The sequence below is a fragment of the Telopea speciosissima genome, chromosome 5 (genome assembly GCF_018873765.1).
Source record: "Telopea speciosissima isolate NSW1024214 ecotype Mountain lineage chromosome 5, Tspe_v1, whole genome shotgun sequence".
In the NCBI taxonomy this organism is placed as follows: Eukaryota; Viridiplantae; Streptophyta; class Magnoliopsida; order Proteales; family Proteaceae; genus Telopea; species Telopea speciosissima.
This window is the reverse complement of record NC_057920.1, coordinates 58,791,962-58,818,064: the sequence shown is the minus strand read 5'-3', so window position 1 is coordinate 58,818,064 and position 26,103 is coordinate 58,791,962. Positions and strand designations below refer to the sequence as shown.

Sequence of the window (26,103 nt, the reverse complement as noted above, 5' to 3'; positions counted from 1 at the left end):
CATTTTACGTATCACCCCATGATGGCTCACCATGTTAGGGCGCGTTTGGTAACGATTCCGTTCTGAGAACGATGTTCTTCGATAAAATGATCTTTTTCTGTTTCTTCTTTGAAAGATCATTTTTGTCCTACTGTTAGGCGTTTGGTAAACCTGTTCTCGAAATCATTTATGAACCAAATGGTGTTTGGTAAAACATGGTCTGGGACAGAAATTTAAAACTATTGCCATTATTTACATAAAAATCATTTTTTATCTTAATCCTAATACCCCTTTTGCCTGTAACCTTTAGAGAAAGGACATGATAAAAATAAATGTCAACCAGTCTCTTTTTCTTTTGAATAAAATACATGAGTATCCCCAACACAAAGAAACCGAGTAAGATTCCCCCTAGTAGTAATTCCACCATTCAACAAGCTTAAAAATCCTAAATTTTGGATGCACTTTAGTTTTCCATATTAGACGCACAACTCAAGCCAAGTCTTCCAAGAACAGATTTATTGTGCACAAAGCTCATGTAAAACCAAACCACTGCAGCTTTTTGGTTTACACACACGTGACCAGGGAATTAGAGAAATCTTTTGTAACCAGGAAATTTACCTCTCCAAAAACGAGCACTAATCAAATCCAGCTGAGAATACGCAATCGCTACCACATAAAAGATTCTGATTTTTTTCCCCTATGAACACGAGAGACGGTTACCGTATCCAACAAAAGAAATAGTGTATAGCTTCCATCTCTCTCTCTCTCACAGAACATCCTCTAATGGAAACTGCAGATTTTCTAAAACTACATAAGATGAAGCATACAAATACAAATTTAAAGAAAAAAAAAGAGGCATACAAATACAAATTTTAAAACAAGAATGAAGGGAAAAACGAATTTGCAGAAAGAAGAAGCAGAGGCGAAGAAGAAGAAGCGAAGAAGAAGAAGAAGAAGAAGAAGAAGAAGAAGAATACTTGAGGGGCTCTTGAGTCTTGCGTCTTGCCGTCGAGATGTCCAGCAGCCTTCGTTTTTTTATCGTGGAGAAGCCTAAAGATTTTAAGAATTTATCGGGATTTCACGTACCAAGTTACCCTAAAATTGATCTTGGGAGTGAGAAACATGGGTAACCATGTTTCTCCAAACCAATCTCCAGACCAGCTTTGGTACCCGGTTCGTTCTTGGGAGTGAAAATCAGAATCAGTTTTGCCAAACATTAGATTCCATTTTTCTAGTTTAGTTACTTATTTTAAGTACCATTTTACCCTTAGTCCCATTCTTCTCTCTCTCTCTCTCTTCCGCTGAACTCATTTTTTGGCTTTTTCTGCACATCGTTTGACTGTAGAATGTATCCATAAATTTGTTGAGCTTTTTCTCCAACTCTGCCATGGAATGCTTGAGAAGCTTCGAGAAGAGCTTCATCTCTATTTCGTGTGGTCTAGATGAGCTTGTGAGAGAGCTCAGCGACGGCGAGCTTCCACTGTTCTTCCCTGGCGGAGGTGGATGACGGGGCAGACGATGATGATGTTTTAGGGCTTTTCTTTGTGAGGGATAACAATAAGGACTTGAAGATGCCCTTAGGGCTAGCGTTGGAGTGGCCATTGATGTCGAGGGGGACAATGGAGATCTTCTCGCGTGAGGTGGGACGGCACTTGTAGCTAGAAACACCACGATTGTCGTCGTTGGTAGATTCTGGCTGTTTTCGAGTAGTGGAGGATTTGGTTTGGTGGTGGTGGTGGCGGTGGCGGAAGCATGGAGAGGCATTGGGTAGTGGTGATTTGACCCGATGCTTAAACCGTCACGGGATGTTGGATTTGGGGTTCTTCTGATGTTGTGATGTTCTTCATCGTCATCTTCATTCTCTCTCTCATTTTCTCTAATCTATAACCGATTATAAACGTAAGTAATCAAGAGAAAAAGGAATATATAATTAGAAATTATAGATTGATAATGGTTGTATACTTACAGGAGAACAGAAGGGAGAGCAGCAACTTCAACACCGACAATGATCTATAGTAGCAGTAGCACCACAGACGAATTTATAGCAGCAGCCAGTTCACCGGAGAAGAAAGGGATAAGGGGAGATGGGTTTGGGATATGGTTATGTTCTATAAGGGTATAATGGTCCATTGCAAAAATAGAAGGGTAATGTAGCCATTTTCATAAGTTTAACAACTAACAGTTTAAACTTAACTGTAAGGGATTATTTGTAAGCCTCCCAATCGTCAGGGGGTGCACTCAACATGTTAAACAACAGGGGGTAGTTTGTTATTGTTTCAAACACCAAAGGGGTGCATGTAATTTGCTCTAAAATAAAATTAAACAAATAAGTAAATTTAACCAGGAACATATAAGAACTGAACCGACCATCCCATTACTAATTGATCCAGGTTTACATATATAAGACCGGTTACTTAATTAGTCGGTTCTAGTACTAGTCACAAGAGGCTAGAACCAATTAAAAAGCGGACTGATAACTGAAATCAGATATATTGACACCCTTAAGACAAGAATTGATCTCTGTTCTCCACTGTTAGAAGTTGAAGACTTCACAAGCAAGCCAAGGGTGGAATTTTTTAGTTACAGTTCACTAACATTTGAATGAATTTGGGCTATAAAAATGAGAGTCGAATTTATCCCTATAAAAAAATTTGTAAAAACCACTCAAACTCTAGCCTAGCTAAGTTAGTTTTGTATAATCTTATCCAACATAATTCCACAAAGCTGAACCCAGCCAGCCAAGGCCATGGGTACTCTCCAGTCACTTGAAAATACTAGTGAAACAAAAGGGAGGGGGTGTGTACAGTGTGGGTTATGGGACTAGCCAGGCTCCTGTAGCTCCTTCCCTCTTTTTTGCTTCACTAGAAATTTTAAATGACAGGAGAGTAACCTCACCATGGTTAACTTAAGGTTTCTTAAATGCAAAGAATTATTTCCAACAAGATGCAACATTACGTTTTTAGTGACGAAGAACACATCATTAAAATCATCAGTAAAACCATACATCAAAGCTTCAAATTGGCTAATAATACATATTGAAAGTAGGAAGAGAATCCATCTGTCGTGGCTAGAAGCAATCGTGGAGACAATAGATATCAATCAGGATCATAATAAATTTATTTTATTAATGTCAAATAAAGAACCAGTAGCACAAGTCCTATTATGTGTAAATCTATGCATCCATATTCTGGAGGAGAATGTAAAAATTTAGTTCATCTGTGCACCAAAAGCAATAATTGTATCACTATCATTCTTAGCATATTTGTTTGCATAATATGACTATCTTAGATAATAAGATAAACCCACATGAAAAAATAATCCAAACATGAGTGGGAGGAGAAATTATGGATTCTTCAATCATACCTCCAAAATATGTGCTTCAGATGGAAGAGCAGTTTTTTCTAATTTCCTCTGTGATTTGTATGGTAAAGGTGATGTCTGTCGAATCCTTCTAAGCCTCTTCTGCTTGGTACTCCAAAAGTTCTTCACATCATTATCTGTTCTTCCAGGCAAATATGTTGCAATTTTTCCCCATTTTTTCCCAAATTTTTTCTGCAGATCACCACCCTTTCGGCCATTCCAACTGCTGAAAATTTGCACCCACTTTTTGTATTTTTGGAGTCAATATAACAAATATAACTTTCTTGATCAGCTTAATAATACTAATTGAAACATGATTTAAACATACAAAGAACCTCTGCAATTGTTGAAAACAATATTTACATCAAAACAAGCATTCAAGAGCAATAACAAGAAGCTTCCCATGCACCTGGGTTGATTAGATGAGCCACTAAACAAAATAGCTAACAGTTTGAAAGGAATGTATGGGCATGTGCCATCAAAATCAGATAGATCGGAATTGAGCACAAAACAAACCCCCTATGAATTGATTTAAAGGCCTTTTAATGCATATTCAGCTAGTGAAAGGGTTGATAGCACCTGCTTGCATGCTTCTGAAATCATTGCTAACAAAGAAATCTGAAACCTTTCTCTGGTAAAAATGATAGATAAGACATGACACCTTCATCAAATGCAAGTCCTCCCTATGAAACAAACAAATCCCATAAATAAATTATCCATTAAAAACAAAAGCCACTATAACATTTATAGAGTATGAGAATATGGATATGTGAGAAAATTCGGTAGCATTCTTGGAACATCCATTGGCTGTTACAGCCCACCATGATTCACAAGGAATGAAAGTGACACAATAATCATATTCTCATCGGAGAACATGAAAGGTAGACACAGAAAAATTTGCTTAAGAGGACAAGTAAAGTCACCCAACAATTTGCCTATGGGTTAATTATAGTCAGAGAGTAGCTTTCCGCTTTTGCTTTTGCTTCTGCTTGTGCTTCATGTTTTCCCTGCATAATAGAGTTGTAAATTACCTTCAATAGATAGCAACAAGGTGACTTTTAAAATTTGTTGGGTATTACTCATAAGAAATCCAATTCTACAGATGAAGTAACAGAATAATTAAGAATTGAGAAATTTGAGACTACTGCAATGCCTAATTCAATAAATCCAATCAAATCAGACGCAGCAAAAAAGTTTATTTCTTAATTATATATAAACCTGGTGTAAAACCTTCATAATTAATTATTTTTTTTAAAAAACAACTATTAAAGCATAGAACATACCTGTGCTAATTGTTTGTTTTAGTGAGCGCAAACTCTCCACATAGAAACTGAACCGTAGACGTGGCATTTGTCTACTACTATGTATAAATCCCTTGAACCTTTTGCTTTGGAGATGGTAATAACCTAAACCTTTCATATGTGTCTCAATTAGCACCTCTGTGTCCTCTATGTCTCTAGGTGCATAATAGCGAAAAGGGTTGTCCCCTAATCGGTAGCTACGGTGCAAGACGTTAAGATCAATACTGTATTCTTTCATCCATGTACCAACGATATGATCATTACCACTCTCATAGCAGTAGTCTTTTAACATCCATATGTCCATTTTGGAATCTATTGCACATGACAGACATAGCAAGCCTCTCAACTCCACCAATTGGTGTACAGAAGAATCGAAAGACCTAAGATCAGGACAACCTTCAGGATGTGGGACTACTCTGAATTCTTCGCTCTCGACATCAAACGCGATTATTGTATTATTAGAGTCAATCAAATCCCCATTGTAGTAATCAGTGTCCAATAGAATATCATACATGACCAGCCAGTGGATGGCTCCGTTAACAAAAGCTGGAGGACTTGAATTGCTGACATCAAATGGAGAATCCACCACGTCTCTCCAAGCCCAAGAAGAAGAAGTAGAAGAAGAGCAAGAACTAGAGCCCCTTCTTTCCATTCCCAAGGTAAAGACTTGACATTTCGTCTTGAATGAAGACACCTCGACAATGGATCCCTCTTCTATAATGCTATAATCAGGGCTAATCAAACGAACTACTTTATACTCGTCAGTTGATTGAACATAGCCGAAACCCACAACACTGTAATCATGGTGAACATGAGATTTTGGTAATGTTATGTATTCATGTGTACTTGGATTACAAATATGTACAATCTGATCGTCCTTAATGCAAACTAGATCGAAACGAGTAGGTAACAGATTGGTGAAACTATTCTCAAACTTGACCTCAAATCTGCTTATTGGATTCTTTTCTCTGTCCATGGATTTTAAGAAATTGGAGCCCCTTGAATCGGCTGGAATTGATGAGAATAAGAGAAGAGGTTGTTTGGATTTGGATTGCTGAGAGTGGAGATGAATGAAATAAGGATCATCAGAGATCAGATTACGCCACTGTTTACATACGCCCTTGAATCTCAAGAGGGTCTTCACGGGTAGCCACGAAAGAACATTAATCAAAACATATTCTATCTGAAACAGCCGATCATGGCCTATTAGATTTGGACAATGTCTCTTAATCTTGTTCTCCTCCACCGCCTCCATATTTCATCTATTAAGAGCTAGCCAAAGTAGATATACTAAATCATAATTGAGAGAAGGCTCACCTGTGAATAATTGACGATGTCCTCCAAGAAAAAGGAATGAAGAAGGAACTTACGAGCACAAACCGGAATTGGAGATTGGGGCAGAGGAGAAGCAAGATGGAAACAGAACATTCACGAAAGCCCTTTTAGGTCAAGAGTTTTGGAAATGTAACGCTTGAGTTGTGGGTTAGCGTTGGACCGTATGATTCAAGTTTATATTTGACCAAAAATATCCCAATCCAACAACTGATATGTGGCACGCCCTATCTTGCTTTATTACTACCAAATGAAGTGGAATTTAGCTGGGCTCCTTGGAGACACGCTCAGGGTGCTGCCAGACATTGGGCTGTGTCACACACATCCCTAAGCGTGCGATGAGATGTGTGCAGCTCAGCTGCTGGATGCCCCCTGACAGCACCCTGGACGCTAGGTTCTCTGGAGACCGATCTTGATCCAAGGAGGTGCTCCTTTGTTCCGGATTCATTCTGCCTCCTTTCTTTTTTGTTTTTTGTTTTTGGTGATGTAGTTCATATTGTGTTGCTATGAATCACCTTTTGTTCAATAAAAATCTTAAGATCATCAAAGTTCCATTTGCACTCTTTATTTGGAGGAGCCCGAATCTGTTGTCCATGTTGTATCTACTTGTGGACATCCTACAAACAGTTGTGCTGCGCTTTTTGTCTCTGATTCAATATTTTTTGGTTGCAGGGGCTAAACTTTAAGGACTGCATCACTTTTGTCCAAGACAATTTTAAGAGTTACCCTAATCAACAAGAATTTCATTTTCAATGGTTTCACTTTTTAAACATGTGGATCCTAATCTTCTTCACGCTTTGAAGCTCATAAGCATACTATGGAGGACTGCTCCCGCACAACCCTTCTTGGAAATCCAGAGCCAGAAATGAAAATTCCACCCCCTCAATCATCTTCATTCCCCATGCCCAATTCTGATTGTGCCATTATTTCCATTGATGGGGCTTGATTTTCTTCAAGTTCTAAAGGTGGAAGAGGTGTTGTCATATGAGACAGTTCTGGAGAGTTTATTGCTTTCAAATGTAAAGTTTGTACCAATTTCTCTGAGGATCCAGATCCTCTCCTATGCGTAATGACCGCCTTACCTCCACTCGGGCAAGGCATTTGGGCAGGGGTAAGGCGGACATTGCACGCAGTATCATGTCTGGACAGCATGGTCCTGCCGGACAGCTCGACAGTAGAGGATCTGGATCCCTCTGATCTCTTAACTGTGAAGATCACCTTTTAGGCTCTTATGTTGTTAAGATAATGTCCTCTATGGTATGGTGGTTTCACCTCCCTCTTTCCTTGTAACAATTTTTTCCCTCTGGGTTTTGCTCATCCGTATAATTCTTCTTAATAAAAGGTTTTCTTTTCTCCAAAAATGGGAGGAGGTGGATCTTCAATCATACCTCCAAAATATGTGCTTCAGATGGAAGAGGAGTTTTTTCTAATTTCCTCTATGATTTGTGTGGTAAAGGTGATGTCTTTCGAAACCTTCTAAGCTTCTTCTGCTTGGTGCTCCAAAAGTTCTTCACATCATTATCTGTTCTTCCAGCCAAATATGTTGCAATTCTTGCCCATTTGTTCCCAAATTTTGCCTGCAGATCAATCACCACCCTTTCGGCCATTCCCATTGCCGAAAATTTGCACTCACTTCTTGTATTGTTGGTGTAAATATAACAATATAACTTTCTTGATCAGCTTAATAATACTAATTAAAACATGATTTAAATATACAAAGAACTTTTGCGATTTTTGAAAACAGTATTTACATCAAAACCAGCATGCAAGAGCAATAACAAGAAGCTTCCCATGCACCTGGAATGATTAGATGATCCACTAAACAAAAAGGCTAACAGTTTGAAAAGAATGTATGGGCATGTGCCATCAAAATCAGATAGATCAGAACTGAGCACAAAACAAACCCCCTATGAATTAATTTAAAGGCCTTTTAATGCACATTCAGCTAGTCAAAGGGCTGATAGCACCTGCTTTCATGCTTCTGAAATCATTGCTAACAAAGAAATCTGAAACCTTTCTCTGGTAAAAATGATAGATAAGACATGACACCTTCATCAAATGCATGTCCTCCCTATGAAACAAACAAATCCCATATACAAGTCCAGTCACCCAACAATTTGCTTACGGGTTAATTATAGCCAGAGAGTGGCTTTTCACTTTTGCTTTTGCTTCAGCTGCTTCAATGTTTCCCCCTGCATAATAGAGTTGTAAATTCCCTTCAATAGATAGCAACAAGATGACTTTTAACATTTGTTGGATATTACTTATAAGAAATCAAATTCTATAAATGAAGTAACAGGATAATTAAGAATTGAGAAACTTGAAACTATTGAAATGCCTAATTCAATAAATCCAATCAAATCAGATGCAGAAAAAGAGTTTATTTCTTAACTATATATAAATCTGGTGTAAAATCTTCATAATTTAAAAAAGAAAAACAATTATAAAAAGCATAGAACATACCTGTGCTAATTGTCTGTTTTAATGAGCGCAAACTCTCCACATAGAAACTGAACTGTTGATATGGCATTTGCATTTGTTCACTATGCATAAATCCCTTGAAACTTGTGGTTTGGAGATGGTAATAACCTAAACCTTTCCAATATGTCTCAATTAGTACCTTTGTGTCTTCTACAATATCTCTTGGTGCATAGTAGCCAGAATAGCTTATCTCAGTTCGGTAGCTAGGGTGCAAGATGTTAAGATCAATACTGTATTCTTTCACCCATGTACCACTCTCCAAGCCGTAGTAGTCTTTGAACATCCATATGTCCATTGTGGAATCTATTGAACATGAAAGACATAGCAAGCCTCTCAACACCGCCAATTGGTGTTCACAATATTCAAAATCCCTAAGATCAGGACAGCCTTCAGGATGTGGGACTAATCTGAATTCTTCGCTTTCGACATCAAACGCAATTATTGTATTATCAGGGTCAATCATATCCCCACCGTGGTACTCAATGTCAAAATAAACTTCATACAAGACCAGCCAGTGGATGGCTCCGTTAACAAAAGCTGAACTACTATTACCCCTGACATGGTATGGAGAATCCACCACGTCTCTCCAAGCCCAAGAATAAGAAGAAGAAGAAGAAGAAGAAGAAGACTTTCTTTTCATTCCCAAGGTAAAGATTTGACATTTCGTCTTCAATGAAGACGCGTCGATAATGATTCCGTCTTCTTCTATATTGGGATATTCAGGGCCAATCAAACGAACTACTTTATACTCGTCAGTTGACTGAACATATCCGAAACCCACAACAATGTCTGTACTAGGAACATGAGATTTTGGCAATGTTATGATTTCATGTGTACTGGGATTACAAATATGAACATTGACATTGTCAAAAAAGCAAACCAGATCGAAACGAGTAAGTAATAGAGTGGCGTAACCAGTCTCAAACTTGACCTCAAATTTGCTTATTGGATTCTTTTCTGTGTCTGTGGAATTTAAGAATTTGGATTCCCTTGAATCAGATGGAGATGATGAGAATAAGAAAAGAGGTGGTTTGGATTTGGACTGGTGAGAGTGAAGTTGAACGAAATAAGGATCTTCAGAGATCAGATAACGCCATCGTTTACATACGCACTTGAATCTCAAGAGGGTCTTCACGGGTAGCTTCGAAAGGATGTTAATCAAAACTTCTTCTGACTGAAACAGCCAATCATGGCTTATCAGATTTGGAGAATGTCTCTTAATCATCTTTTGCTCCTCCACCGCCTCCATATTTCATCTATCAAGAACTACCAAAGCAAATGTTAATCAAATCGATTCGATTCACTCGATTCAGACTAGATATACTAAATCAGAATTGATTTAAGACTCACCTGTAAAGAAGAATTTACGATACCCTCCAAGAAAAAGGAATGAAGAAGGAACTCACAAGCCCGTAACGGAATTGAAGATTGAGGCAGAGGAGAAGCAAAGATGGAAACAGAACTTATCACGAAAGTCCCTAATTAGATAACTAATTAAGAGATTGAGCTAGTACGTGCGGAGCATGAATGTTCGTTATCCTTTGCTGTTACAGCACGGTGCTGTAGAGGCCATATCGCATAGTGGGTCCCACATGATACATATGTAATTACCACACGATGCAGTACAACACCGTGCTGTAATAACATAGAATAAAAATTCCTGTCCCGCCGCCCCACCAATAGTGCAGAGGATTTTAATACTATCCTAAGTAGTGATTTCCATGTTCGTTCGTTCTATCTCTCATTGGTATTGGTCCTTTAATTAATTAGTACAAGCGGTGGGAATTCTTCATTCTCCTAGTCGGACCACTAACCGCTCCCTGCTTTGCTTTACTTAATTATTAATCCACCATCTCCACCTTAAAATTGCAAACAACCCCATGTGTGTTTATATTATGGGGTGCTGTTCTCTGTGTCTTAGCGCATGTTGTGCCCAGGCACATGAGGGTGGGCATAATAACCATCCTGCCCCCTGAGTGGCAGCCCCATGTGATTGAATGCAAGCAAGAGAACATTCTCCCTTATATTATATCCATTTCTTGATGATGGAAATGATTGATTAACTGTCCGCGGCGGTGTTTAATTTAATCGACCACTCCCACAAACATCATACTTACCAGGAACAACTACACAATTAAAACAAACTAAATCTATTTGTCCATGTTGTATTTACTTGTGGACATGCTGCAACAAACAGGTGTGCTGTTTTTGTCTCTGATTCAATATTTTTAGGCTGAAGGAGGCTAAACTTTAAAGACTGCATTATTTTTGTCCAAGACAATTTTAAGAGCAACCCTGATCAACAAGAATTTAATTTTCAATGGGTTCACGCTTTAAACATAAAGATCGTACCTAATGCACTAGGCTCCCGCGTTTAACAGGGTTCCAAGACTTGAACCTATGACCAAGCGTTCAGCAAGTGAGCACTTGACCAACGCACCAAGCACAACCTTCTTCACCCTCTTGAAGCTCATCAGTATACTGTTGAGGACTGCCGCACAACTCTTCTTTGGAATTCAGAGCCAGAAATAATGAAAATTCCACCCCCTCTATGATCTTCATTCCCCATGCCCAATTCTGATTGTGCATTTATATCTACTGATGGGGCTTGGTTTTCTTCAAGTTCTAAAGGTGGAAGAGGTGTTGTCATATGAGACAGTTTTGGAGAGTTTATTGCTGGCAAATGTAAAGTTTGTACTAGTTTCTCTGCCTTAATCGTGGAAGCAGAAACAATCCGAGTTGGGCTTTCACTTAGGTCAAGTTTAAAGCTTCTTCAGCTGTTCATCAATTCTGGTTGTTTTTTCCCCCTCTTGTGGCGAGTTTGAATAATTCTGCAGTTTCTCTTAATATAAGGGAAATTTATGTCTACCACACCTAAAGTTTCGAACAATTAAGTCTATCATCTTTAGGATTTCAAAAATTACATCTACCTCCACTATATTTTGAAATAATCTTACAAACGTACCCCTACCGTAGATTATAACAATTAAATGATAATGTCATCACCAAAAAATGAACCAAGTGCCCATCATACCCTTAATGAAAGTGCTATTAATCCATATTTACCTCCATTTTTTTTTTTTTTTCATTTTACCTTTAAAATAAACTTAATGAGACCCACCAAATCAACGTCCCTAGCTTCTCCTCCTCTGCAACCCCACTAGCCAAGCAGATGGGTTATTTCGATTTTCATCGAACAAATCATTTATTTTTTTAAGGCTAAAAGGGCGTAGCGCTCGAGCACTGCCATTGTAAAATAGTGCTAGCAGCGCAACATATAATGCCAACCATTGATCTACTTCAAGGCTAATCCTAACCATTCATTATTTTACAAGCCTTTTAACTTTTTACTTGCTGTTACAATGAAAGCCGATTACATGGAGAAACCTAAGTTGGAGGAAACAACACCGACGCCGGCAGCGACAGATTTTCTCTCTCTTGGTTGAGTTTCCTGCTTAACTGGACGAAGTCACGAAGGAGATGAGCAATCCGTGGCAGCAAATGCAAATGATGCTCAAGAAAATGTAATTGGTGGCACTCCCTTGGAGCTCTGGAACTTCGATGACGATGTTCCTTCTACCCTAACCATTGTTGATTTATAACAACTGTGTTTATAACAGGAAGGGAAAATGCCTGATTTCCTCTCTTTATTTTTCTGTGGGAGGAGGGGGTGATTGGTTCTATTTAATTTTAATTAACTCGAAAAGAACGGTGGAGTTTCTTCTATTGTGATTTGGATTATTGGATAGTTCTCTTAGAAGAAGTTAATTGAAAGTACAATGGATTGATGTGTAAGCATCGATGACTTGACTTCTTATTGAGTATCAGCGGAAGCATCAAGCTCATAGCAGAGACATTTCTTTTATTTCTGGTACTATGCTGTAGATATATAACGCCCATGGTCGATCCATATCTCCTTGAAATCATCTCTCTTTCTCTCTAGAAGGGCCACCATCATGATCAAAGTTGCATCGATGTTAATAATAAGAGGAACTGGTACTAATAAAAGGGAAATGTTTTAGCATCACTATTCACATTCACCTCAAAAGTACACAGGGGCGTTGTGTTGGGCGAAGCAAAACAGGGGATGTGTATGGGGGAAGGCAGGGGGTTAGCACGAGGGCAGGGGAGAACTCGGTTGGGAAAGGAAGACAGGCGAAGGGGAGATGGTGTGCAGAGGCGGTTCCGCAGAGGTGGGAACAAAAGAACACACAAGGGGATAATGCTAAGTTCTTCTCATCTTCATCAACATGGGCGATGGAGACGATTTCGTCTCCCATCCGCCTTCTATTAAACCTCGGAATTTTGGACAAAAAACCCATTGGATTCTTTTGGAATTAAACCCCGAAATTTCTGATGGAGTTTGAGTTCTTAGTATCACTTCTACTTTCAATTTCTGTAGATTTTTAAGTCGAAATCCAACCATTTAGGGATTAAACCCCAAAATTTCCGATTGAACACTTGGCATTCTCACCGCTGAAAACCTCCCCAAGAGACACCGGCGCAGAAGACAAACTTACGAACCCTGAGAGGAACCTGCGGGATGAGTAGCAGGTTACATTAGAGATTTACCAACAAAATATTTGGAGGGTTAGCATTAGCCTTAAAGTAGATCAATGGCTGACATTAAATGTTGTTGCGCTGCGACCACTAATTTAAAATGGCAGCGCTAAAGCGCTGCTACCACTCGCCCTTTTTTTAAAAAGGGAGAATGTTACTTGTCAGGGAATGTAGACTACGCTGGCAGGAAACAATCACGAAAAACCCACTTTGGTATATAACTAAAGGGGGACAGGAACATACCCTACGCTCCCGGACAGAAAACATTTCCCTTTTAAAAATTTGGGTATTACAAGGAAACCTCGCACACCAGATCAACCACAATCCACACCCCTCCTAGTAAGGCCCCGATAAGATTGTCAAGTTTAGAGCAGAACTAATTAGGCAATTTGGTTAGTAGGTATTAAGGTTGATGACTATTTTGGAATCGGAACCAGACCGAATCAAACTAAATAATAACTAGTTAGAATTAGGAATCAATTATAGGGGTTTGGGTTTTCACTACCCATTCATCTCTTGGCCCAAGCGTACCCGTATTATAATTGGTCATTTATCATAGATGAGTATGGGTGCAATATACGTTCTCAGAAATAAAAAAATAAAAAAAATCGTATCCAATGCACAAAACTCCTGCGTTTAGCTGGGTCTGGGGAGAGTCATATGTTCTCAAAACTAACTTGTTTAAATCATCCAGGCTTTGGAGAAATTAAGGATCATTTAACCAGAGGAACATTTAAGAGCTGGAACCGACCAGCCCATTACCGATTGAACCAGGTTTACATATAGAATCGGTTACTTAATTGGTTGGTTCTAGTTCTTATCCTGGTCACAAGAGGCTAGAACCAATTATAAGGTGGACCAATAACTGAAATACCCCTTAGACAAGAAAAGCTAAAGGTGACATCTAAAAATAGTTACATTTGAATGATTTTGAGCTATAAAAATGGGAAGTCAAATTTATCCCTATTAAAAAATTGGTAAAAACCACTCACACTCTAGCATAGCCAAGTTAGTTTTTTATAATCTTAGTTTATCTTACCCAACTTAATTCCACAAACTTGAACCCAGCCCGCCAAGGCCATGGATACTCTCTAGTCACTTGAAACTACTAGTGAAACAAAAGGGAGGGGGAGGGGCAGGTGTATAGTGTGAGTTATGGGAATAGCCAGGCTCCTGTAGTTCCCTCCCTCTTTTTTTGCTTCACTAGTAATTTCAAATGACTGGAGAGAAACCTCACCATGGTTAACTATAAATGCAAAGAATTATTTCCAACAAGATACAACATTATGTTTCTAACGACGAAGAACGCATCATTAAAATCACTAGTAAAACCATACATCAAGGCTTCAAATTGGTTAATAATACATATTGAAACTGGGAAGAGAACCCATCTGTCGTGGCTAGAAGAAATCGAGGAGAAAATAGATATAGATCAGGATCACAATCAAAATTTTTATTAATGTCAAATAAAGAACCAGTAGCAGAACTCCATTATGTGTAAATATATGTATCCATTCTCTGGACAACAATGTAAAAGTTTAGTTCATCTTTGCACTAAAAGCAATAATTGTATAACTATCATTCTTACAATATTCGTCTGCATTATATGACTATCTAAGATAATAAGATAGACCCACATGAAGAACTAATCCTATTACGGACAGAGATCCACATTTGAATTCAAATTCAAATCTCAAACCTGATAACGGGATAGTGTGAGAGGTTGTTAAAACAGTCTCACTCTTATCTTTCTCTCTTATCTACTTCCCCTATTTGTTCTCTTGTAAACTGTATAGCAGTAGTATAGGAGAACTCAAACTCTAACTCTTGTATTTTGAATTTCAAATACTATTGTAAAACTTCACATATGATATAAATACAGAGTCCGTGATCACAAGTAAACACGGAGAATTTCAATCTCATTTCTCTATCCTATCTTGGTAATCAAAGCTACTAACCATCGTCCTTATCATCTATGGCTAACTCAGATTCCTCCTCCACCACAACCTCCTCCACCAATCCAACTATAATCTCTCCTACCAATATCATTCAGTTTTCGCCCATCAAGCTTGATCGAACCAACTACCTATTATGGAAATCCTAGTTCATTCCTCTACTACATGCTCATGATCTATTCGGTTACATAGATGACAGCTTGCCTTGCTCTAATCCAAACATGAGTTGGGCTGAGAAAATTATGGATTCTTCAATCATACCTCCAAAATATGTGCTTCAGATGGAAGAGAAGTTTTCTCTATCTTCCTCTGTTATTTTTGGGGTAAAAGTGATGTTTGTCGAATCCTTCTCAGCCTCTTCTGCCTGGTACTCCGAAAGTTCTTCACATCATTATCTGTTCTTCCAGGCAAATATATTGCAATCCTCACCCATTTGTTCCCAAATTTTGCCGACAGATCAATCACCACCCTTTCCTCCTTTGCCAAAAATTTGCACCCACTGCTTGTATTTTTGGTGTAAATATAACAACTTTCTTAATCAGCATAATAATACTAATTGAAAAATGATTTAAATATACAAAGAGCCTTTTCTATTTTAAAAAAAAATTATCTATATCAAAACGGGCATGCAAGAACAATAATGGGAAAATTCCAATGCACCTGGATTGATTAGATGATCCCTAAATAAAAAGGCCAACAGTTTGAAAAGAACATATGGGCATGTGCCATCAAAATCAGCAAAGTTGAAACTGAGCACAAAGAAATCTGAAACCTTTCTTTAGTAAAAAGGATAGATAAGACATGAAACATTTATCCAATGCAAGTCCTCCCTATGGAAAAAACAAATCCCATAAATAAATTATCCACGAAAAACAGAAATCACTATAATATTTATAGAATATGAGACTACGGACCTATGAGAAAGTTGGGTAAGCATTCTTGGAACATCCACCGACTACTACAGCCCACCTAGGTTCACAAGGAATGAAGATGATAAACTAATCATACTTCTCACTGGAGAACGTGAAAGGTCAACACAGAAAACTTTGCTCGAGAGGACAAGTCAAGCCATCCAACAATTGTTTACGGGTTAATTACAGTCGCTTTTTCTTTTGCTTCAACTGCTTCAATGTTTTCCCTGCACAATAGAGTTGTAGCTTACCTTCAATAGATTGGGACAAGGTGACTTTTAACATTTGTTAGATATTACTTGTAAGAAATCCAATTCTACAAAGGGAGTAACAGAACTAACAGCATAATTCAGAATTGAGAAATTTGAGACTAATATTGAAATGCATAATTCAATAAATCCAATCAAATCAGATGCACCAAAAAAAGTTTATTTCATAAATATATATAAATCCAGTGTAAAACCTTCATAATTAAAGGGAAAAAAAAAACTATAAAAGCATAGCATGTACCTGTGCTAATTGTTCGTTTTAGTGAGCGCAAACTCTCCACATAGAAACTGAACTGTAGATATGGCATTTGTCTGCTACATTGCATAAATCTCTTGAACCTTTTGCTTTCCAGATGGTAATAGCCTATACCTCTCATATGTGACTCAAGTAGAACCTTTGTATCCTCTATGTCTCTAGGTGCAAAATAGCGAAAAGGGCTACTCCACAATTGGTAGCTAGGGTGCAAGACATTAAGATCAATACTGTATTCTTTCACCCAAGAACCACTTATATGATCATTACCACTCTCGTAGTTGTAGTCTTTTAACATCCATATGTCCATTGTGGAATCTTTAGCACAAGAAAGGCATAGCAACCCTCTCAACTCCACCAATTGGATTTGTTCATAATCTTCTAAAGACTTAAGATCAGGGCAACCTTCAGGATGTGAGACTAATCTGAATTTTTTGCTCTCAACATCAAATGCGATAATTGTATTATCAGGGTCAATCATATTCCCATCGTAGACCTTATTGTCGAGATCATGATCATAGAAAACCAGCCAGTGGATGGCTCCATTAACAAAAGCTGGAGGACTTGAAAACCCAACATGAAATGGAGAATCCACCACCTCTCTCCAAGCCCAAGAAGAAGAAGAGCTAGAGCTAGAGCCCCTTCTTTCCATTCCCAAGGTAAAGACTTGACATTTCGTCTTGAATGAATCAACATCAAAATGTCTCCAAATTCTCCAAATTCTACAAGCTCATAATCAGGGCTAATCAAACGAACTACTTTATACTCGTCAGTTGACTAAACATATCCTAAACCCACAAAAGTGCAGTACAGGCGACAAGGAGATTTTGGCAATGTTATGAATTCATGTGTACTGGGATTATAAATATGAACTTTCTCATTGTCATAAAAGCAAACCAGATCGAAACGAGTAGGCAACAGAATGGGAAATCTATTCTCAAACTTGACCTCAAATCTGCTTATTGGATTCTTTTCTCTGTCTGTGGATTTTAGGAAAATAGAGTTCTTTGAATTGGCTGGAGTTGATGAGAATAAGAGAAGAGGTTGTTTGGATTTGGATTGCTGAGAGTGAAGTTGAATAAAATAAGGATCATTAGAGATCAGATAACACCATCGTTTACATACGCACCTGAATCTCAAGAGGGTTTTCACGGGTAGCCATGAAAGAACGTTAATCAAAACATCTTCTAACTGAAACAGCCGATCATGGCCTATTAGATTTGGACAATGTCTCTTAATCATCTTCTCCTCCACCGCCACCTCCATATTTCATCTATCAAGAGCAACCCAAAGTAGATATACTAAATCATAATCGAGAGAAGACTCACCTGTGTGAAGAATTGACGATGCCTTCCAAGAAAAACGAATGAAGAAGGAACTTACGAGCCCATAACGGATTGGAGAATGGGGCAGAGGAGAAGCAAAGATGTAAACAGAACTTAATCGCAAAAGCCCTTTTAGGTCGAGAGTGAGTTTTAGAAATGTAATATCAGAACAAAGTATGCAACACTTGAGTTGTGGGTTAGCGTTGGACCGTAAGATTCTAGTTTATATTTGACCAATATCCCAATCCAACAACTCATATCTGCCACGCACTATCTTGCTCTACAACTTCCAAATTATGGTGCTCCTCTGTTCCGGATTCTTTTTGGGCTTTCAAAGGAATTTCCGAAGCTTCGGTTTTTTGTTTTTCGGAAAAAATACAGGGACACCCCCTCAACTATGAAAACGGGCCATAGTTGACTGGGTGCCCCTATATTTTCCCTTTTTTTGTAGATGATGTAGTTCATATTGTCTTGTGAAACACATTTTGTTATTATCAAAAATTTTAAAAAAAAAATCATTTTTTTGTTCAATAAAAATCTTAATCATCAAAGTTCCATTTGCACTCTTTGTTTGTAAGAGCCCGAATCTGTTGTTCATGTTGTATTTACTTGTGGACATGCTATAACCAGTTGTGCATTACTTTAGGCCGAAGGGGCTAAAATTTAAGGACTTCATTACTTTTGTCCAAGACAATTTGAAGAGTTACCCTGATCAACAAGAATATCATTTTCAATGGATTCACTTTTTAAATATGTAGATCTTAATCTTCTTCACACTCTTGAAGCTCATAAGCATACTGTGGACAGTGGAGGACTGCCGCACAACCCTTCTTTGGATTTAAAGCTAGAAATGAAAATTCCACCCCATCTATTATCTTCATTCCCCAAGCCCAATTCTGATTGTGTCATTTGTTTTTACTGATGGGGCTTGGTTTTCTTCAAGTTCTAAAGGTAGTGGAAGAGGTGTTGTCATGTGGGACAGTTCTGGAGTGTTTATTGCTGGCAAATGTAAAGTTTTAGTACCAGTTTCTCTGCCTTAACCATGGAAGCAGAAGCAATCCGAGTTGAGCTTTTACTTGGGTCAAGTTTAAAGCTTCTTCAGCTGGTCATCTATTCTGGTTGTTTTTTTCTTCTCTTGTTGCAAGTTTGAACAATTCTGCAGCTTCTTTGAATATAATTGAAGATAATTTCTCTATTTTTTCTCAATTTTATTTACTATCTTTTTTTTTTGTGTTTCTAGATCTCTTAACTATGAAGCTCACCTTTTAACCACTTTTGTTAAGATAATGTTTTCTAGGGTATGGTAGATTCACCACCCTCTTTCCTTGTAATTACTTTTCCCTCCGGGTTTTGCTCATCCAGATAATTCTTCTTTTTTAAAAGGTTTTCTTTTGTCCAAAAAGGGGAGGAGGTAGACTAAGGCTTAGACATTAGGATCCTTGCCCATGTGATCATTTTCCTGTTGTTTTTCCATTTTATCCATAGATGAAGTAATTCTTGGCATAATTTTTTTTCTTGTTAAATAAATTGAATCACATGGGCACCGTTAACGTGTTACTTGAAACAGAGATGTGAAAGAACTTTGATTTCTTCTTCAATTTTAGTTATCTTGTTAGATTTCTCTACATAGAAATCCACACCACAAAGCCCTAGGAATTGATGGAACCCCACAGAAAACATAATAATAACTTTGAGAGCAAGACTGACAATGAGAGAGAATTATGCCAATTTAGGGTTTGTAATGATATGTATATATAGAGAGCCCCCCTCCCCATCTCAGTATCCCACTAGGAATAAGACACAAAGGGTCAAGTCACTCAAAGTAGCTGACTTCCCTTGTGGGTTGCGCCTTGCACGGCTGCCCTTCCACGGGTGGTGCCTGAACCGGGTTATACACGGTAACCCCGGTTCAGTTTACACTCTAGATATTGCATTTTTTTTGTGCAATAAATTCCAAGAGATGCTACATTGGAAGTTCATGAAAATTGAACGCCATTCTGAGGTCACGGTATCATTTTTCAAAATTTTTCTCAATTAACAAGCATCACCTTACCGTCAAATAAGGGTTTGTTTACATGCAATATTGATCTAAAAAACCGTTAATATTATCCGAAAGACTCATCATTGTTGATCGTCAATGTAAAAAGAAACAACACAAGAAGAAAGAGAGAGGAATCAGGTATTAGCTTAGGGGGTAAGGCAAGGGTAAAATAAAATTTTGAAATTACTTTATTTTAATATTTAAAATTCAATCTTATTGGGGTAGTTGTGTCCTTTATCTAGGGCTATGATAATTGTTGAAAACTAGATCAATAGAAAATTGGTCTCTTAAAGATTTTTAAGATAGAGAAATTAAAAGATTTTAGGGAAAAAGAGCTTTCTCCTAGAGTGTAGCTTACACTAGCACTCCCATGAGTAATGAGTCTATCACTTCCGTCCCCATATGAAAGGACAACTCTAACCCCCTTATTTTGAGGAGAAAGAGAGACAGACACATGCAATTTCCCTTTTTTATTTGTTATATTCATCCAACCTTACGACAAATTAAGGAACATTTAAGAACGGGAACTGACCAGCCCATTATTAATTGATCCAGGCTTACAAATATAGGACCGGTTACTTAATTGGTTGGTTCTGATTCTGGTCCTGATCACAAGAGGCTAAAATCAATTAACAGCCGAACCAATAACTGAAATACATATTGACACCCTTAAGACAAGAATTTGATCTTATATCTCCACTATTAGAAGTCGAAGACTTTACCACCAAGCCAAGGGTGGTATCTAAAAATAGTTACACCTCACTAACATTTGAATGATTTTGGGGTATAAAAATGAGAAGTCAAATTTATCCCAATTAAAAAATTAGTAAAAACTACTCTCACTCTAGCGTAGCCAGGTTAATTTTTTATAATCTTAGTTTATCTTACCCAACTTAATTCCACAAAGCTGAACCCAGTTGACCAAGGCCTTGGATCCTCTCCAGTCACTTCAAAGTACAAGTGAAACAAAAGGGAGGGAGGGAGGGAGGGAGGGAGGGAGGGGGGGTGTACAGTGGGTACAGTGTGAGTTATGGGAATAGCCAGGCTCCTGTAGTTCCCTCCCTCTTTTTTGCTTCACTATTAATTTCAAATGACAGGAGAGGAACCTCACCATGGTTAACTATAGGTTTCTTAAATGCAAAGAATTATTTCCAGCAAGATGCAACATTATGTTTCTAGTGATGAAGAACGCATCATTAAAATCATTAGTAAAACCATACATCAAGGCTTCAAATTGGTTAATAATACATATTGAAACTGGGAAGAGAACCAATATGTCGTGGCTAGAAGAAATCGCAGAGAAAATAGATATAGATCAGGATCACAATCAAAATTTTTATTAATGTCAAATAAAGAACCAGTAGCACAAGTCCTTTTATGGGTAAATATATGTATCCATTCTCTGGACAACAATGTAAAAGTTTAGTTCATCTTTGCAGTAAAAGCAATAATTGTATAACTATCATTATCATTCTTAGAATATTCGTCTGCATTATATGACTATCTTAGATAATAAGAAAGACCCAGATGAAGAAATAATCAAAACATGAGTGGGCTGAGAAAATTATGGATTCTTCAATCATACCTCCAAAATATGGGCTTCAGATGGAAGAGGAGTTTTCTCTATCTTCCTCTGTTATTTTTGGGGTAAAGGTGATGTTTGTCGAATCCTTCTCAGCCTCTTCTGCCTGGTACTCCGAAAGTTCTTCACATCATTATCTGTTCTTCCAGGCAAATATATTGCGATCCTCACCCATTTGTTCCCAAATTTTGCTGACAGATCAATCACCACCCTTTCCTCCTCTGCCAAAAAATTTGCACCCACTTCTTGTATTTTTGGTGTAAATATAACAACTTTCTTGATCAGCATAATAATACTAATTGAAACATGATTTAAATATCCAAAGAGCCTTTTCTATTTAAAAAAATATTATATATGTTAAAAGTCAAAACAGGCATACAAGAACAACAACGGGAAGCTTCCCATGCAACTGGATTGATTAGATGATCTATTAAACAAAAAGGCTAACAGTTTGAAAAGAACGTATGGGCATGTGCCATCAAAATCTAGATTGGAACTGAGCACAAAACAAACACCCTATGAATTGATTTAAAGGCCTCTTAATGCATATTAAATTGACTAATGAAAGGGTTGATAGCACATGCTTGCATTCTTAGGAAATCACTGCTAACTAAGAAATCTGAAACATTTCTCTAGTAAAAAGGATAGATAAGACATGAAACCTTTATCCAACCTCCCTATGAAAAGAAAAACGAGTCCCATAAATATATTATACATGAAAAACAGAAATCACCAGAACATTTATAGAGTATGAGACTATGGACCTGTGAGAACGTTGGGTACTCATTCTTGGAACATCCATAGACTACTACAGCCCACCTAGATTCACAAGGAATGAAGATGACAAACTAATCATCCTTCTCATCGGAGAACATGAAAGGTCAACACAAAAAACTTTGCTCAAGAGGGCAAGTCAAGCCATCCAACAATTGTTAACGGGTTAATTACAGTCACTTTTGACTTTGCTTCAGCTGCTTCAATGAGTTCCCTGCACAATAGAGTTGTAGCTTCCCTTCAATAGATTGGGACAAGGTGAATTTAACATTTTTTAGATATTACTCATAAGAAATCCAATTCTACAAAGGATGTAGCAGGATAATTAAGAATTGAGAAATTTGAGACTAATATTGCAATGCGTAATTCAACAAATCCAATCAAATCAGATGCAGTAAAAAAGTTTATTTCTTAATTATATATAAATCTGGTGTAAAACCTTCATAATTAAAGGGGGAAAAAAAAACTATAAAAGCATAGCACGTACCTGTGCTAATTGTTCGTTTTAGTGGGCGCAAACTCTCCACATAGAAACTGAACTTTAGATATGGCATTTGTCTGCTACTATGCATAAATCCCTTGAACTTTTTGCTTTGGAGATGGTAATAGCCTACACCTCTCATATGTGACTCAATTAGCACCTTTGTGTCCTCTATGTCTATAGGTGCAAAGTAGTGAAAAGGGCTATCCCACATTTGGTAGCTAGGGTGCAAGACATTAAGATCAATACTGTATTCTTTCACCCAAGTACCACGGATATGATCATTACCACTCTCGTAGTTGTAGTCTTTTAATATCCATATGTCCATTTTGGAACCTTGAACACATGAAAGGCATAGCAACCCTCTCAACTCCACCAATTGGGGTTGCTCAAAATGTTGTAAAGAACTAATATCAGGACAACCTTCAGGATGTGGGACTAATCTGAATTTTTCGCTCTCGAGGTCAAAAGCAACAATCGTATTATCAGGGTCAATCATATCCCCATCGTAGACATCATCGTCGATATCATAATCATAGTAAACCAACCAGTGGATGGCTCCATTAACAAATGCTGGAGGACTTGAACAGCCAACATGGTATGGAGAATCCACCACCTCTCTCCAAGCCCAAGAAGAAGAAGAAGAGCAAGAACTAGAGCCCTTTCTTTCTGTTCCCAAGGTAAAGACTTGACATTTCGTCTTGAATGAATCAACATCGACACTGACTCCATCTTCTACAAGCTCATAATCAGGGCTAATCAAACGAACTACTTTATACTTGTCAGTGGACTGAACATATCCTAAACCCACAGAAGTGGAATAAATGGGTACAAGGAGATTTTGGCAATGTTATGAATTCATGTGTACTGGGATTACAAACATGAACAGACTTACCGTCATTAATGCAAACCAGATCGAAACGAGTAGGTACCTCCTTGGGGTTATGAGTCTTAAACTTGACCTCAAAACTGCTTATTTGATTCCCTTTTCTGTCAGTGGATTTTACGAACATGGAGCGAGGACCCTTTTTCCTTAGATCGGGTGGAGTTGGTGAGAATAAGAAAAGAGGTTGTTTGGATTTGGATTTTTGAGAGTGGAGTCGAATGAAGTAAGGATCATCAGAGATAAGATAACGCCATCGTTTACATACGCACCTGAATCTCAAGAGGGTCTTCACGGGTAGATTCGAAAGGACGTTAATCAAAACATCTTCTGACTGAAACAGCCGATGACGGCTCATCGGTCTTGGACAATGTCTCTTAACTATCTTCTCCTCCACCGCCTCCATATTTCTTACCAGTCGATTCGTTACGACTCGAATCAAAGTAGAACTACTAAATCATAACTGAGAGAAGACTCACCTAGTCACCTGTGAAGAATTGACGATACCGCACTAAGGAAAAAGGAACGAAGAAGAACCTTGCGAACCCTTACCGGAAATGCAGATTAGGGCAGGGGAAAAGCAAGATGGAAACAGAGCTTTTCAGTTGATCCAGTAGTGAGTAGTGGGAAGCAAAACAAAGTATGTGACGCTTTTTGTGGGTTAGCTTTTGTCTAATATCCCAATCCAACGACTCATGTGTGGCACGCATTATCTTGCTCTACAACTTCCAGAATGTGGTTCATCCTCGGTTCCCATTCTTTTTGGGCTTTCATGAGAAATTTAAGGGAAATTTACACATACCATCCCTGAGGTTTGACGAAAGGATATTTTCACCCCCCAGTTTTGGAAAATTCTACGTACCCCCATGAGGTTTGCAAATGATAACATATAAGCCCATTCCGTTAGTTCATGACTAACACTGTTAAAAATTAAACTTGAACTGACGGAGTTGCCCTTCTAAGAAGAAACCAAAAAAAAAAAAACAAAACCTGCAACTCATCTCCTCCAAAATCGATTGGGGAAGATGAGTTGCAACCATCCCAGCGCCCCCATTGATTCGTTAAAACGTTTGCCACTCAATCACTCCTCTTCAACCACTTTGCCTGAACCGAATCATCACCATCTTCACCATCACTCTCTGCTCCACCCTCAAACCCTAACCCTAAACTTGATTCAGGAATGTTACCGAACTGAAAGTTCCCCAATAAGATCAGCGTCTCAAGCCGATTTCCAGAACAGAGATCCGGAGGGAGAATCCCCGTCAGCTTGTTCGACGACAAATCGAGGAGCTGAAGCTTGCCATTCCTTCCAAGTCCCTGAGGAATACTTCCAGTAAAATTATTCTCCCAAAGCTGCAACACTTCCAACTCGGGCAAATCACCAATGAAATCTGGAATCGCGCCGTGCAACTTGTTCCTGAACAAATTCAACAGCGTTAGATTCTTCAGCTCCGCAAAAGATTCCGGAATCTCACCGGAGAACATATTGTTGGAGAGATCCATTGATTTCAAGCTCTTCAGATTGCTTTGGGGGTGTGAAAGACAGAGTGACTCAAAAGAATAAGAAGAAGAAGAAGAAGAAAAGGAAGGGAGGAAGTGAGAAGAAGTGTGTGGTGATGAGGAAGGTGAAGGAGATGTCCTGTGCTGCACTTTTCAAAGTATTTCGCAAGTTATTGTCGTGCACCACAACCGTGGATGTGGCGGATCATCGGGAGTTTTGACAGAGTCACTCGGATTCACTCCCTGCTCCTCTGTTCTTAGTTGCCTTTTGTTTTGTTTTGTTTATCTTTCTTCTAATTTGATTTTTGATTATATCTTCAATCAGGGTTGGGTTTTGGGTGTCTCTAGTCTCCTTCTGTGTGTTCTTCGTTGAAAATTTAGCAGAACAGGTAGATGCCCATAATGGGTTGTAACTTGTAATTACTTAATAGTTTCAGTCTTTGCTTAATGGGAGAACTAATGGGATTACAGGGAAGAATGATTAAATTAGATGTTGTGGCTCAGTGGGTCTTATTGTTATTGTTGTTGTTTTTAAGTAATGTTTGTGAATTCTGGGTAAGGAAGCAAAATAAAGTGATCCAGAAGAACTAAAGCTTGGCCTGCAGGTTTTGTCCTTTTGATCATGCCCAGGCATCAAATTCCTGTAGTCCGAACATGGTTTGACTTCATAATCATGGAGGTTGCTGTTATGTTCATCAATTGGTGCGTGCTTGTGTGGAGACATTCCATTTCTGGAGTGAAGCTCCTGGGTCGTCTGTAATGGCGGATTTCAGGGAGAGCAGAACTCGGTATTCCGGGTTATGAGATTGTTTCCCGGCAACAAATGGGTTGTTGAGCAGGTAGAGCAGAAGTAGAATTAGAAATCGCATTTTATCTTCTTGATTTCTACAAATCAGAGTTTGGAGAAGATGAGTTCAGGTTTTTTTTTTTTGTTTTTGGTTTCTTCTAGAAGGGCAATTCCGTCAGTTCAAGTCTAATTTTTAACAGTGTTAGTCATGAACTGACGGAATGGGCTTATTTGTTACCATTTGCAAACCTCATGGGAGTATGCAGAATTTTCCAAAATTGGGGGGTGAAAATATCCTTTCGTCAAACCTCAGGGGTGGTATGTGTAAA

At 38.2% G+C, this 26,103-nt stretch overlaps 2 protein-coding genes across 2 annotated transcripts; both read right to left on the bottom strand.

Annotated features, from left to right (window-relative positions):
* Positions 1-4,274: 4,274 nt before the first annotated feature.
* On the bottom strand, positions 4,275-5,895 carry LOC122663147 (F-box protein At3g07870-like). Its single transcript, XM_043858849.1, has 3 exons — positions 4,623-5,895; positions 4,440-4,492; positions 4,275-4,346 (listed from the first exon to the last, which is right to left on the bottom strand). Exons 1-3 carry the CDS (start codon positions 5,893-5,895, stop codon positions 4,275-4,277), a joined length of 1,398 nt encoding a protein of 465 aa, XP_043714784.1.
* A 2,178-nt stretch (positions 5,896-8,073) lies between these two features.
* Positions 8,074-23,588, bottom strand: LOC122661943 (F-box protein At3g07870-like). The gene is made up of 2 exons (XM_043857463.1): positions 22,611-23,588; positions 8,074-8,163 (listed from the first exon to the last, which is right to left on the bottom strand). Exons 1-2 carry the CDS (start codon positions 23,101-23,103, stop codon positions 8,126-8,128), a joined length of 531 nt encoding a protein of 176 aa, XP_043713398.1. The 5' UTR covers positions 23,104-23,588; the 3' UTR covers positions 8,074-8,125.
* Between the last annotated feature and the right edge of the window lie 2,515 nt (positions 23,589-26,103).

Excerpts from the sequence above, each read along its gene's own strand:
- LOC122661943 (XM_043857463.1), bottom strand. The coding sequence starts at position 23,103 with ATGATTGACCCTGATAATACGATTGTTGCTTTTGACCTCGAGAGCGAA. Across the intron at positions 8,164-22,610 it reads AAAACGAACAATTAGCACAG|GGGAAACATTGAAGCAGCTG; the intron begins GTACGTGCTATG and ends CTATTATGCAGG.
- LOC122663147 (XM_043858849.1), bottom strand. The coding sequence starts at position 5,895 with ATGGAGGCGGTGGAGGAGAACAAGATTAAGAGACATTGTCCAAATCTA. Across the intron at positions 4,493-4,622 it reads AAAACAAACAATTAGCACAG|GCATTGCAGTAGTCTCAAAT; the intron begins GTATGTTCTATG and ends TTATTGAATTAG. Across the intron at positions 4,347-4,439 it reads ATTATTCTGTTACTTCATCT|GGAAAACATGAAGCACAAGC; the intron begins GTAGAATTGGAT and ends TCTATTATGCAG.